Source organism: Podarcis pityusensis (genome assembly GCF_964106645.2).
Source record: "Podarcis pityusensis genome assembly, chromosome: 6".
Classification (NCBI taxonomy): Eukaryota; Metazoa; Chordata; class Lepidosauria; order Squamata; family Lacertidae; genus Podarcis; species Podarcis pityusensis.
In genome coordinates this window covers 45,024,267-45,038,155 of record NC_138030.1, presented here as the reverse complement: position 1 = coordinate 45,038,155, position 13,889 = coordinate 45,024,267, and the positions used below count along the sequence as shown (strand labels likewise).

Below are 13,889 nucleotides of genomic sequence, written 5' to 3'. Positions count from 1 at the left end.
GGAGATATGGTTAGGATTGCATACTAAGAATCTGAATAGTTTATCTAGCATGGAAAAGTCTTTTGCTTAATGCTTAAAAATAAGGTACCCATATCTGACACATTTTTATTTCAAGAAAGAGAGAATTGTCAACTTCTCTGGAAGCCTGTCAAAATTAAGTACTGTTCCAGGTGAGCAAAAAATGAAGACCTCTAAATTGGAAAATGATAATATTCGGTCTCCTCCTTTTACGTTGTGAATGTCTCAAACACATGTACTTATGAATAGGCAGAATAAACATTATAAAAATACTTGTGCAATTTTGCAAAAAAATAATAATAAATAAAGTCACATACAACATATATAAATAAAAACCACAAAAACTACCAGAATCACAGATCAGCAGCTGTTAAAAAAAAGATTCCCTTCCTCTAACTATCTGTGTATGCTTGGCAGCATAGGAAAGTTTTCAGCAAATGTCTAAAAGTTAATACTCAGGACACCTGCTAAATCAACTGGGCCAACGATACTGAAAGCTCAAGTTTGTGTTATCAGATGAGCCTCACCAACTCAGGGGTAAGTAAACTTTTTGTGAGATGCTAAAAATGCAGCCCCCACTTTCAGACTGTTCATGTTCCAAAAGCGACTTAATGCACATGCATGTGAGTGGTCAGAACACACGTTATCGTAGTAAACTTTATGAACTTATTTGCAAGGGCCAATTTTAAAACACTGAAAGTGGACCATAGCTTATGTTTGCAACAATGTAAATTTGTGATATTTACATTTCACTAGAGATTTCCAAAGCTTTTTGTTTTCCAGCGTCTATATTAGGTAAAGATACTTTTTGACAAGAAAAGAATACTTACACCCCAGTACCATGTGTGAGACTGAACTGAAACAACAAAGAACAAATTCCAATGAAGTTTCAGCTGACAAGTCCAGGATGTTTTACATGAGAAGCATTATGAATTAGACTGTTTCCATTTGGATTTTGCACTCCAGTTCTACAGTAGATACTGCTGCTTTCTAGTATCTACTCAAGCTGATTGTAACATGTGTTTTAATTTGTAGATTCCAACCATAAGATTTAAAATTGCTATAAAGATAACACATTACAATGCAGAATACTATTTGAAGTATAAGATAACAATAGTTCATTCGTTGTGAGGAAAAAAGATGGATGCTATTATTGTTCCCATGAAGCTTGATCAACTTCTCATCCTCCTGGCATTTTTCGGAATACACTTACTTTCATTGGTTTCCTAGCAAAAGCACTTTTCATTTCATAATTCAATAAAGTTCCAAATTCACTATCTTTTGAACAGCATGCTTTCTACCCTGATCCAACAACTGCATATTTACAGCATAATTCTATGAACAATTCTTGTAAACACCACTATACTTAATGGATCTTACTCCTTCAAAGCTGGATGGGCTTTGGGAAGGTGGTGGGAAGGCTCTTGGGCCCATCTAAGCATCACACCTTCCTCCCTAAGCCGGGCAGAAGCTTCCCAGGGGACTAGTCCAATACCCCATGTCCACCAACACCACTGGTTAGGATTGTTAAAATTGCTGTGTAAGTGTTAGCAACACCATGATGGTTAGTCATCAAAAATGTGTTATTGATAAACTATGCTAAACTTATTTATGGAAAAATGCATATTTGGAAACAAAGTTATCTCAAGATCCCACACTTTAAAAACACATTTTAAATGAGTTCAGTTTGGTTAGGATTCTTCATCTCACCATACGATTAAGTGCTAAGAAGATTACTTCCTCTTCTCAACACTACAATGCTCAAAATAACATTGCATTAGGGTGTATTAGAATTTATCATTTTTTTGTAATGTGCTGAGTTGTCTCAGGAACAATCCAATTTGAAAATATATAAGTATCAATGACACTTGATGGCAACATCCCCCCACCCACAATGTGATAACAAAGACCTTGGACCCACCCCAAACGCATTGCCAACCTCTCAGTTATGATATTAGTTACCCATTTCAGGCACAAATACCTAAGAATTGTGCCTTCATTGAGCTAATTCAGGCATAACATTCCTGGCTTCATACATAAACTAGAAGTGGGGAACCTCTTCAAACCCACCCATTTATATCAAGAGGGGAGGGGAGGGAATATCATTTGACCTAGATTGGACCAGTCCTAAAGCTGATCATGTGAAACTCAATCCAGTTGCTGTGGTGCATAGATGCAGTTTCTACTAAGCTATATTTCCTCCTTTACCTCCTCTTTGTTTTCCTTTCATTATGTCAAACCCTTTCAAAGCTGCCCCTATTTTCAAGTTGAGACATGAACCCGACAGACCCTTATCCAAAGCTGTTGATAGCTAACCATGGTAGTGTGTCCTTTTTTGAATCCCATAAATCGTTATACTTCATAACATGGGCATAGCCAGGATTTTGTGGGGGTGGGCAGAACTTTGTTAGGATGGCAGAACCAATGTGATTGGTCAGTTAAGTATTTCCATTGTATTACTTGATGGGGGGGAACTGCCCCCCCCCCAGCTACACCCATGCTTCATAATCTATTTAAACATGACCCAAGCCTCCTTCAATTGTTGCATTGGGCCATTCAATTTTCTTCTATTTCCCGCTCCCACAGAGCAGTTTCTACTCCCACTGTTCATCCCTCATGATTTGTCTCATTCTCTGCAAAGCTCTTCGTCTTACAAGGAGAGAAAGCAATAAAAAACAACTCAATGGAATGTTCTGCTCTTTGCCACAATGAGCCACCTTCCAAGAGAGCTCACTTGCCCTTCTTCCACCACCACCATTCCTGCTTTGTCCCTTAGGGTTGTGTGTGTAGCCATCTCACACACTTAGTCAAGCAGAAGAGGAAGCCATCTCACATGCTCACAGAAAAGGGTCATTCCTGAGAGGCAAAAATGGTGAAAGGAAGGTTAAGGATAATCCCAAAATAGTGTGGGACCATAAAATTAGGCTGTGGACCGACCACATGGCATGGAGGCTGAAGGTTCTCCATCCCAGTCATAAATCTATGGCTCACAAAGTTGAGAACAAGCATAGAGCCTCAGTACTCCTCCCTCTTCCTCTCACACACCAGGTTCAGAAAGGAAATCCTGACTTAATATCCTGTTCAGTAAATGGACATTAAACCAGTGTTTAGTCCCTATAGGCAACTCAGGTTTGAACAAACCAGGATCTCCAAGACATGTCAGCATTTGAGGGGCAAAAAGGTAAGGGAGCAGCAAAACCAACTGTATGTGTTTGCAGCCACATAAACATTTATGAAGCCAGAAATGTTACTGGCTCACTGACATACAACTTTACTGGTTTAAACCTGTGTAGAATAGCATACCAATAGGCAGGTTTCTCAGAGAACGGCTGACCTATATGCATAAGACATGAAAACACTTGAAGGAATATTGTTTCCTAATGTATAAAACCATTCACCGCCAAATCATTGTAGCATTACCCAACAAGAGAAAGGAATAATGGTCACAATAGTTTTGATTATATTTCTGTGTTTGTTAAATATGAAACCCACCTCTCCACCAAATGGTGGAAATACTGTCTAATACCCTTTTCTGTTTGGCTATCACCTGTATTTGGTTGCCTTATTAGTAATTTTAAAAATGACTACCCTTTTCTTGAAAAAGTCAGACTGGTCCATTATTGCCTGTTTATTTTGTGCTCAGTTGAAAGTGCTGGTTCTTAACTTTATGCTGCTGTATGGCTTAGGACAAACTTAGCTGGTCTCTAAGATGCTACTGGACAATTTTTTTATTTATTTTGACTGCGTCAGACCAACACGGCTACCTACCTGAATTTGGGATCCCAGGATCACCTTCACTTGTACATGAATGAACATGTACTCCATTCAACATCTGATGTCCTACTTCTGTCAATGTTTGAAACTCCCCTTGTTCTATGCACATTTTGCAACGGAATTTCCTTAGTGTGAGCAGTTTCTGAGCTCTGGGTGCAGTACTGCGCCTAAGATTTCAGATTAAAACTGCAAAGTAGAAGGAAAAGAGGACCTTTTTCTACCTCCTCACTTCCAGGTACTCTCTGAAGACTGGAGAAGAGACCCTCTCAAGAATATTAAGGGGGTGGGTAGGGGAAGGACTAGACCATGTGAAAAATGAATATACGGTAATATTTTAGCTGCAGTTTAGCTCCTGGTTTTCATATCTCAGTTTCTAACATTGACTTCTGTATGCCTCTGCCAACTGAAGTGTAGGAGTGCCTTCTTGAAATGAATCCTTCCAGTAGCACCTTTAAGACTGTGTATCTGAAGAAGTGTGCTTGCACACGAAAGCTCATACCAAGAACTAACTTAGTTGGTCTTAAAGGTGCTACTGGAAGGATTTTTTTTATTCTTGAAATGAAGTCAGCCTTATAGAATGACCACTCCAGGAAGGCTCACCTTCTGGCCTCAAGCAAAAACCTTTTCAAAAAGGCTTTGAATAAACTGATTTTACATTTGCTGATTTTAAGTTGCTACAATAAAGGCCATTCCACTTTTCTTTCTGCTGGGGTTATTTAGCCTTTGGTTGATTAAACTATCTATGACATTTTAAACTGTGGGCAGGTATTACAGGTATTACTATGGTATGTATTTTTGTGTTTTTATATTGTAAACCACCCTGTAATCCGCAGGTGAAGGGCGGTATAGACAATTTAATAATAATTTAGGTTATTGTATTTTAAAATTCTGTTGGAAGCCGCCCAGAATGGCTGGGGAAACCCAGCCAGATGGGTGGGGTATAATTAATAAATTATTATTATTATTGCTTATCTTTCATTATGTTGGTTTGTAATCTGAAGTTTTATTATTTTAATAATTTTCTGTAAGTCACGCTGAATTAATTAAAGATAAAGTAAGATAAGAAATACTGGTTTTTATTGATTCTGTGATTTGACTTGACATTTATGCTAGATTTTGATATGTTAATATTACTGTACTGAATTTATTGTTATTTTGCTTTGTGATTTTAATGCAAATCACTTTGGAACGTCTAAAGTAGAAAACAGCTAATAAGTGCAATAAACAATAGTACAGTACACGTTTTATTTAAAAATACAAGCCATATACAGACAGACACTCTGGCAGTAGAACTATGGTAAGTGCTTCTACAAGCCTTAAAAAGGCTATACTCCAATTCATTTTCCTCCTGGTGGCAATTTCTTCTAGTTACAAATATAATGAGAATGACAATACATTGGATTCAAACTAACTTCTAGTTTAACGTAGGTCCCAATAAAATCAAAGGGCCTGGTTAATTATGACTAAAGAAAATCCTATTGATTTCAATGAAAATAAATTTCAGCAATCTGGATCCAACACAATGAACTTAAGTAACAGAGAACTGAGTAAAACTAACTTGACAGAATATTGGTGCCTTGTTATCCACCAACAGCCTCCAGCAACTAGGCCCAGGAACCATATTCCCTGTGCAACCAAGTCAGCTTGCAGGCAGAGGGAATTACTGACCATGATCTGTTGCTCTACAGAGCCTTCCTGCAGATGGTCAGCAGAAATACTGCAAGCTTTAGTCCAGAAGATCAGGTGACTGGAGAGGCCAACAATGTCCCATAATTGCTGATTTCAACCCAATTCCTCAGTCCAAACTGCAAGAGACTACCTGGAAGTCTACTGGAGCCTACTGAAATACCTGCATTGACAACCCCAATCCAACAGAATTTACTTAGGGAGCTCTAAATGGTAGCTAAGAAAGCTGCTACACTGCACTATTTACTTAGGACTTCCATAAATCTTTAATTCTAATCTCACCTCAGTTATGAAGTTAGTATGTAGGTAAAGAGAAGCTGCTCTCTCATTTAACCTCAGCTGCCTATCTGCAGTATGATGATAACCAAATTTAACCTGCTTTAGAAAATTATTGAAAGGATTAATGACATATTACTTGCATGTTAAGCACTTTGAACACTTCAACACTATATAAATTTTAGATTATTTAAATAAAATTTACATCTAAGATGCCATGTTGTTTAACAGGAATATCTTGATGTTTAACCTAAAATATGTGATAAATTTTATACTGAAATAAACTGTTTAAATGCAAGTTTACCCCCTTCAATATGTGGGGAGGGGGTGGGACTTGTCGGGATAACCAGTCTCTCAATCCCGTTTTTTCTCTCACAAGCCCCTCTAATGGCAATTTCTGGCAAGTAACCAGTTCCTTTTATCCCAGTTTCTTTTTATAAATCCAGAATCAAATTTCTTTCTGCCATGTCATATGATGTGCTTAGCTGAGCATGGTGGTAGCAGATCACTGCCAAATCCCATGCCATGCCACGCCACACCAGTTCATGTCACCGTTCATTGTTTTAAATCTTTCATTCTGCATGCTTTCCTCATTTCTATCCCATCACAATACTGAGCTCTCTTGTCCTCTTAATTGTGCCTTGAGAAAACTATTCCTTCATTCATCCACATCATTTAAGCGACTCTAGAAATCAGGAGGTGCTCTTGATAATTTGATTTTGCCTGTTACTTTCCTACTAAAAATCATATACTTACCCTGTACCATAGTATGTTTTGCTTACTCATGCTTCTGGTTTTTAAAGACCAAGAAGATTAGTAGCCATTCTTTTTAACAGTACAGATTAGATATACAGCCCAATCAATTCACATGGAACTTTATCAGCAGAAAAAGTGGGTCAATATTCCCAAAAACTTGCAATCTAAACCATTTACTTGTTGCAGAGCATTCTTTACATGAAAAGAGCCACAACAGTTTTTGTTTCGACAATTGCACGCGCACACAACCTTTGATCTTTTAACCATAATTTCTAGAGGCTAGCACTTCAGATTCCTTGTGCCACTCCCCTTCAAGCTGCAATCCTATGTGCATGCACACCTACTTGGAAGTTAGCCCAAACTGAACACTGTGGAAGTTACCAAAACATACATGGGATTGCACATTTCCCACATAAAAGATGTAGAGGTAAGAGTATGAAACCCTGGTCAACTGTCCTCGCTTTGGCCCCTAGAAATAAATTATTGTACCACCTGCCTGTCTATGTCTTGGGATTTTAATTCTGATGCCTCTGGAGACTTAAGGTCAGACGTGTAACAATTCAGCGCTTCCTATGAGGACCCCCTTCGCTTACACAGGAACTTACTCTAGGAGATTAAGGTTGTCTACATTGCACACATTCCTGAGCTCCGGGAAAGATGGCCAGATACAAAAGAGAACAGCCCTCTTTCACCTTTTATGAAGGAGAATTTCATCAAGTGTAGCTTGTATAACTATTTAAAGGTGCAGATACCGAACGTGAAACTGGACATCTGGTCACCCTGGGCCCGAGGCGCAAAGTGTGCAGTCAGAGCTTTTAAACAACGGAAAGCTTTGCTTCTCGGAAGTGTCTTGCCACCTCCCAGCACCAAACGATTCACAGACAGGAGACAGGCGCTAATGAGAGGCGTCATGTCACTTCTTGCCTAGTAACAACCGCATGTTACTCTCGCTACTAGCCACTAAGGAGGAAGCCCCTCCGTCCTCCTTCAAACTGCGGCACGCCGTCTGGGGAAGCTCCGTCTGGGGAAAGGGAGTTGTTCGCACCCTACGAATCCTTTAAGAATAGACACCCCACACAAGCTCCACCCATCTCCTCATCCTCTGCCCCTCTTTCAGCAGCTCCATCGAGCCTCCTCCCCCATCTCCCCCCGGCTTCTTCGGAGCTTCCCGTTTGATACCCCGCCTCCCTTACATGTCGGGTGTGCCATTGCTAACCGCCCCCCCCCCACTTGCAACACTTAGGGAGCCTCTTCTTCTGGCGCCCCTCCCCCTGAATAGCCACCCAGTTCCCCCCACCACTACCACCCCCATCCCGGCTCGTGCTCCCCCACCTCCAGCCGCAGCCCGCCCGCTTCCCTCACTCACCTCTTCCTCGCTCTCGTTGCGGAAGCAGAGGCAAGCCGCCCGTTTCTTGTATCCGTCCCCGTCGTAGGTGCGAGTCTGGTTGGACTTGAGCTTCATCATCCTCCGCTCGGGAGAAGGGGTGGGAGCACCCACTAGGGAGGCAGGCGAGGGACGGGTGTCGGCTACGCGCGGGAGAAGGTCGGGATCTCCCAACCGCGGGGTGGGGGGTGGGGGAAGGAGGCGCGGGGACCCGCTATCCCGGAGAGTCTCTGCCTCACACACCAGCCGAGATGGAGGGGGAAACCCTCTCCGCAGCCGCTACTCGCTCCTAATGCTACCACCCGCCGTCCGCCGCCTCGCTCCCCCTCTCAGCTCTTCCCACGTCGGCACCCCAGCTGCCGCCAGCGCTCCGGCCACCGCCGCCAACGACGACGACCGCGACGCCATCTTGGGACATGCTACGCCAACGGCGCAGAGGCAGCAGGAGGAGAAAGGCGCTGGCTGAAGCTTCTCGCCTCCGACGAGCCGCTGCGCAAGCGGCGTAGCCGAGGGTTGGGAATCGCTCGCTCGCGCGCGCCCCCGCCCTTCGGTTCCGGACACCCGTTACAGAGCGTCGCCTCCCAGCGCAAGGGTTGCGCCGCCACACTAAGCGGAACGGTGTCGAGAGCAAGGGGGAGGGGCGCCTTTCTCCCTCCGCCGCCATCGCAGCCTTACGCAGCCTCCGCGCGCCGAAACTACACTGAGCCAGATGTCTGGCGCAACGTTTTTGCACAAGGGCTGACAGCGGCCCTGCGTAAAACGCGTAGCCCGACTGAAACAATGCCCATCTTGTGTGAGGAGGAGCAGCACGCCAAAAACGTAACGGCGGAGAAGTCTTGAAGCCAGGCTTGGGAGCGTGAAATGAAAGGGGGAGAGGCTGAAGAAAGGGGTGTCTCCCCTTTATGTGGTGGTGGAGAAAAAAATATATAAAAGTCTCCTTTTCGTTAAGTCAAAGGTGCACCTACTTGGAAGGCAGGGCACATAGTAGGTAAAATTATAGGGATTTTCCGCCTCCTTTGCGAATAAATACTGTATAATTTTGCCAGCACTCAGGCTGCAGTATTTTGCCACAGTTATGGTGTGTCCCCGCCCTCCTCGAACGAGCAGGCATATAGCGAGTACTGTCTGCAAGGTGTGCTCTGTGCGACTGTCATTGATACAGGGGTGTCTATGGGCGAGCAGCGGCGTGAAATGTTATTTTTAAGTTGTCTTTCTCTTCTGCCTCCCCCACCGTCTGTACAACTTACCAGGCGGTAAGTCACACAGAACTCAATAGAACTTGCTTCCGAGCTGACATACCTAGGATGCAATTACAAATAATAATAGTTTTAAGGCCTGACAAAAACGTTTCCCCTTAGAGCAAAGTTAACTCTCTCCTGCATTTTACAACAGCAGCAGGACACGGACTCCTTTCTAACCCTAAGAAGAGAATGCATGGCATTTTACCTTCCATCATCTAGGGCAGCTTTAATTACATTCAAATTGAATGAGAGACGTCCTGAAGATGGAGCACATATGCAGGGCCCCAGATGATGATCGCAAGGTCCAGGTTGGTTCTTAGGAGGAAAGGATGGCGACAAACTCTGTTCTTCCTTACTGACATATAAAATCAAACCCAGACCTCTATCGTTTTTACATTGTCCGTAGGGAATGGTGGTGTTTTTTAAAGGGTGATTTCAGTCCCTGTATTGCTTTTGACATCTTAAAGCTACAATCCTATACGCAAGGAAGCCCCACTGAACGCATTGGGATATCAGAGGTTGTCATGAAATGCTTAAGACTGCATTGCAGGTCCCCATTCATTCCTACAGTTAGAAGAAATGGCACTTACTTTGAATTACACCAAGCCAGCTTGTTTAAAGCTCTTGCAGCCCAACAGAGCATAACAAATTGAGGTGCCTCCCTCTCTGGCATCCATCAAGGCCACAGGCAAACCACCCTCTCATTTGCTTAAACATTCAGGCAAAAGCTACCCTAAGCCATGAGTGGACATAGTTAGAAGTACAATTCAGTTCTCTGTTCCAATACTGAAAACCACTATTTAGTGTGGAGTAGCTGAGTGTACAGCCAAAAGTTCACACTGTAGCAAACAGGATAACTTCGCAAGGGGTTCCTTTGCAAAGTTTCTTTAATACAGAACACTCTAGTTGGAAAATCTCCAACACAAACTATTAAATCTTTCTGTGTAGGCCATATAACGAAGAAAGAACCTGCAGATGGTTACAAGCATGGCCTAGGCATTTAAGTAGAATTTGTTTTAAAAGCAGAGGTTGATGGTCCTCACATATAAAAGAATTTGAGACGGGATTTGGTATTATTACCAGTTTATCTTTATTTTCTTAAGGTGTGCAGATGTCATTATTGTTTTCTTGCATTAGTACATTTTTATCCCATCTGTCTTCCCAAAAGAGCCCAAGGCAGCAAACAAAACAGTAATAAAATAAAAACTAAAAACATTGACAATGTTTTTACTATTATATCTGCAAGATATTTTAAACCCTCAGTTAATAATAATAATAATGAGTTATATCATCAGTAGTATTTAATAAATTTTTTGGTTTTTACCAAGGTAACTCAATATATAAACAAACACATTAAAACTGGTATAAAAGAAAACCAAAGACAAATCTAAAAGAGAATCCTATTTTTAAAAGGCAGGATTAAAACATCCCATCCACTCAAGAAGGCTACAGGTGATAATTAAATACCTATACCACCTTTTATTTGAAAACCACAGGGCAGTTTACAATATAAAAATATAAACATACTATAACAAAAAAAATCCCACCCTACACACAATTTAAAAGGCCATAGATTGTTTAATTAGCCAAAGGCCTGGAAGAAGAGGAATGTTTTCACCTGACGCCTAAAGATGTATAACAAAGGCATCAGGCAAGCCACCCTGGGGAGAGCATTGCACAAATGGGGAGCCACCGCAGAAAAGGCCCGTTCTCGTGTTGCCACCCTCCAGACTTCACAGAGGAGGCACATGAAGAAGGGCCTCAGATTATTATTGCAGGGTCTAGGTCAGTTAATATGCAGAGAGGTGGGCCTTGAGATTTTGCAGTCCTGAAGCATTTAAGGCTTTATAGGTCAAAACCAGCACTTTGAATTTGGCCCGGAAACTAATTGGTAGCCAGTGCAGTTGGGCCAGGATAAGAGCCAAAGGCCTGGTGAAAAGAAATGCTTTTGCCTAGCACTTAAAGCTATGTATTAATGGCACCAGGCAAGCCTCCCAGAGAGAGCATTCCACAAGTGGATTACCACCACTGAACAGTCCTATTCTCATGTTGCCACCCTATGGAGTTCCTGAGGAGGGAGCACATGAGGAAGGGCCCAGATGATGATTGCAAGGTCCATGTTGGTTCTGAGGTCCAGCCTGGTTTTGGTGAGAGGTGGTCCTTGAGTCACATAAGGCTTTATAGGTTAAAAAGGCCCCCCAAACTTAAGTGGACACAATGGCCCCATGTTAAAAGTACAGATTTTATGTACTGTCTAGCATGCAAACATTTCATTATTTATTATTTAACACGGTTTATATATCGCTTAATCAACAAAAACCTCTTAAGCCGTTTACTTGAAGCAATACAAAAAATACCTAATACCAACAAAACTCAGAACTTTAAAAGCAGGTAGATACATTTATCAAAATGTATCACTTCCACAGATCAAAATGGACACTTATGTGGTAAGGCAATCCTTCGTAAACTGGTCCCAAGCTGTTGAGTTCAAGGTAGCTCTCCAAGCAAGTGTGGAAGGGGGACTTAGTCCTGTCAGTAATTGGGCTGCAGCATTGTGCAGTAAATCTAGTTCCTGTCAACTACTACTGTGGTTAAGCTATCCCACAACTGGTGCAATTGTCATACGAGCCGAAGGCATTCCTAGCCACTAAGGCCAGCTGGGCCTCAATTGACAAAGCTGCATACCTGTTACTTCAGGGGAAATACAACTCCATCCAGGGCAAGCAGCTGGCCACTTTCTGAATAGCACCTTCATCCTGACAGGATTCAAGCCCACCCTGCACCCAGGCACTAGTCCAGGACCTACACAAGTTCTCTTGATTCAGATGTTATGGAGATCTAGAACTGAGTGTCATTAACATACTGATGGCTTATAGTGAAATCCTATGTGTGTCAACCCTGAAGCCCTATTTAAAGAAAATGGGATTTACTCCTAGGTTCAGTGTATGTGAGATTGCAGCCTTTCTTTGTTGCAGGCATCCATATAAATCAGAAATAAGAGATCTTCTGCCAGTCCACTGTGGACACAATGTCCAAACCTGAAGGGATTCCCATAGCATAGGAGGTAAAAGCTGTGTTTCTTCCTCCTGCCTTCATGATATGCTGACACTGCATCATGCTGTTATATTAAATGGGAAGCCTGTGCATACCCTCCATTTCGCTATTAAACCTGTTTTTACTTTTCAGTCAAAAGCATAGCATTGAGTGTCCATGCATGCCAGAGGGGCTGACTACCTATGCCCTATAAGTGTCAGTTCCTCTTGTTGACTTCATAAAGCACAAGTTCAAAATGAGTAGCATTAATAATACCTATGTTATCTGAACAGCAGCTAACCTTGTTAGGGAAACTCAAAGAATTCTAAAGAATAAACTACAACATCAGCCAAAACAATTGCACTTATAACTGATGACTAAAATCCTAGACTATATCTAGAGTGATGATACATGTATACGCTGCAACCAAAAGGGGAAATGTAAAGTAAGAATAGACTTTTGCACTAAGAATTATATTTAGCTGACCACAATGTAAAGGCAGTGCTGCCTTTGAATGACAGCGAGACTATTTCAGGTCACCTATGTATGTTATACCACAATACTTCTATTGTGTGCTTGTGTACCTTTAAAGACTAATACATGGATTTACTTGGAAGAAAGTTCCACAATTTATGAGCCTTTCTCCCAATCAAGTGGCATTTCTACACAAAATCCAGATGTATACTACAAGACTAGTGTGATCCAGTCACAACAACAGTAGCTGGTAGTAACAGTAATCTACAATAGGGCAAGAATAATAATAGTTAATAATTTGCTATTTCTACCCAACCCATCTGGCTGGGTTTCCCCAGCCACTCTGGGCAGCTTTCAACAAAACATTAAAAACAGAATAAAACTGAATAGATTTACTGAAATCCTAATTCAATAATTTCATACTAGAACTTCCCATTGAAGGAATTACTGAATTAAAACAGCACCCATGACATGAGTGTGCCCTAGCCACCCTAAATATGTCCCCCCGGTAGCTGAACATTACTACTGTCTCCATTCTTTTTCAGAGAGCTTAACCTGTTTTGTAACTTGTGAGGAAAGCAAAAGGTCATTATTGGTAGATGATGTGGCATTTCACACTGGAAGGCAAGTCCCTGATGGTATGACTAACGGATTTATTTTGCAAGACTGTTATCAGCCTTTCCACCATATGAAATATCTGAGCAGCATACAAATAGCTTAAAACAGTATACAATTAAAAAGTAAGTTAAGTAACAAAAAATGCCCAGCTCCTACATCAGTAGGGAACCTCAGACTGGGTGTGGGGGTCAACAAATGCAGCCCAGGCCTCTCTGTCGGTATCTCTTCCGCAAGCTACAGCCCTGCTTCACACACTCAAGTTTTTGGCTTGCTTGAATTTCTCCTTTAACTTTGATGTCTTGCTTGCCTGGATTGAGGATAGAAAAGGGTTTATGTAGAAGAGAATGCGGGCTTCAAGCTGAAAAAGGTTCCCCACCCTGACCTTATATTAAGGGAGTGTGTGAGAATGCTACTACCCAAAACCTGTAATTTATACAGAATGAGCTCCCGATGTCAGAATCTTTTTAGCTGAAAGCTATAGGCGATTAATGGTGTTCTGTCACCTCTTCAGGACTGTTCTGTTGCAGGCAGCTCCTAGGTTCATCTGGCTTTGTCAGTCTGTTCCTTTATTTCATTGAAATTCATTTTCACTGAATTTCATTCAGCGTAGCTTTAAGAGTACTTGGGTG

The 13,889-nt window shown here is 41.9% G+C and overlaps 1 protein-coding gene across 1 annotated transcript in view; it reads right to left on the bottom strand.

Annotated features, from left to right (window-relative positions):
• The window catches only part of NUDT3 (nudix hydrolase 3), a 28,138-nt gene extending 19,705 nt beyond the window's left edge, over positions 1–8,433 (bottom strand). The window contains exon 1 of the mRNA XM_081010174.1: positions 7,877–8,433. Coding sequence (XP_080866300.1) covers positions 7,877–7,975 — 99 coding nt within the window. The 5' untranslated portion in view covers positions 7,976–8,433. The remainder of the gene's footprint in view (positions 1–7,876) is intronic.
• Between the last annotated feature and the right edge of the window lie 5,456 nt (positions 8,434–13,889).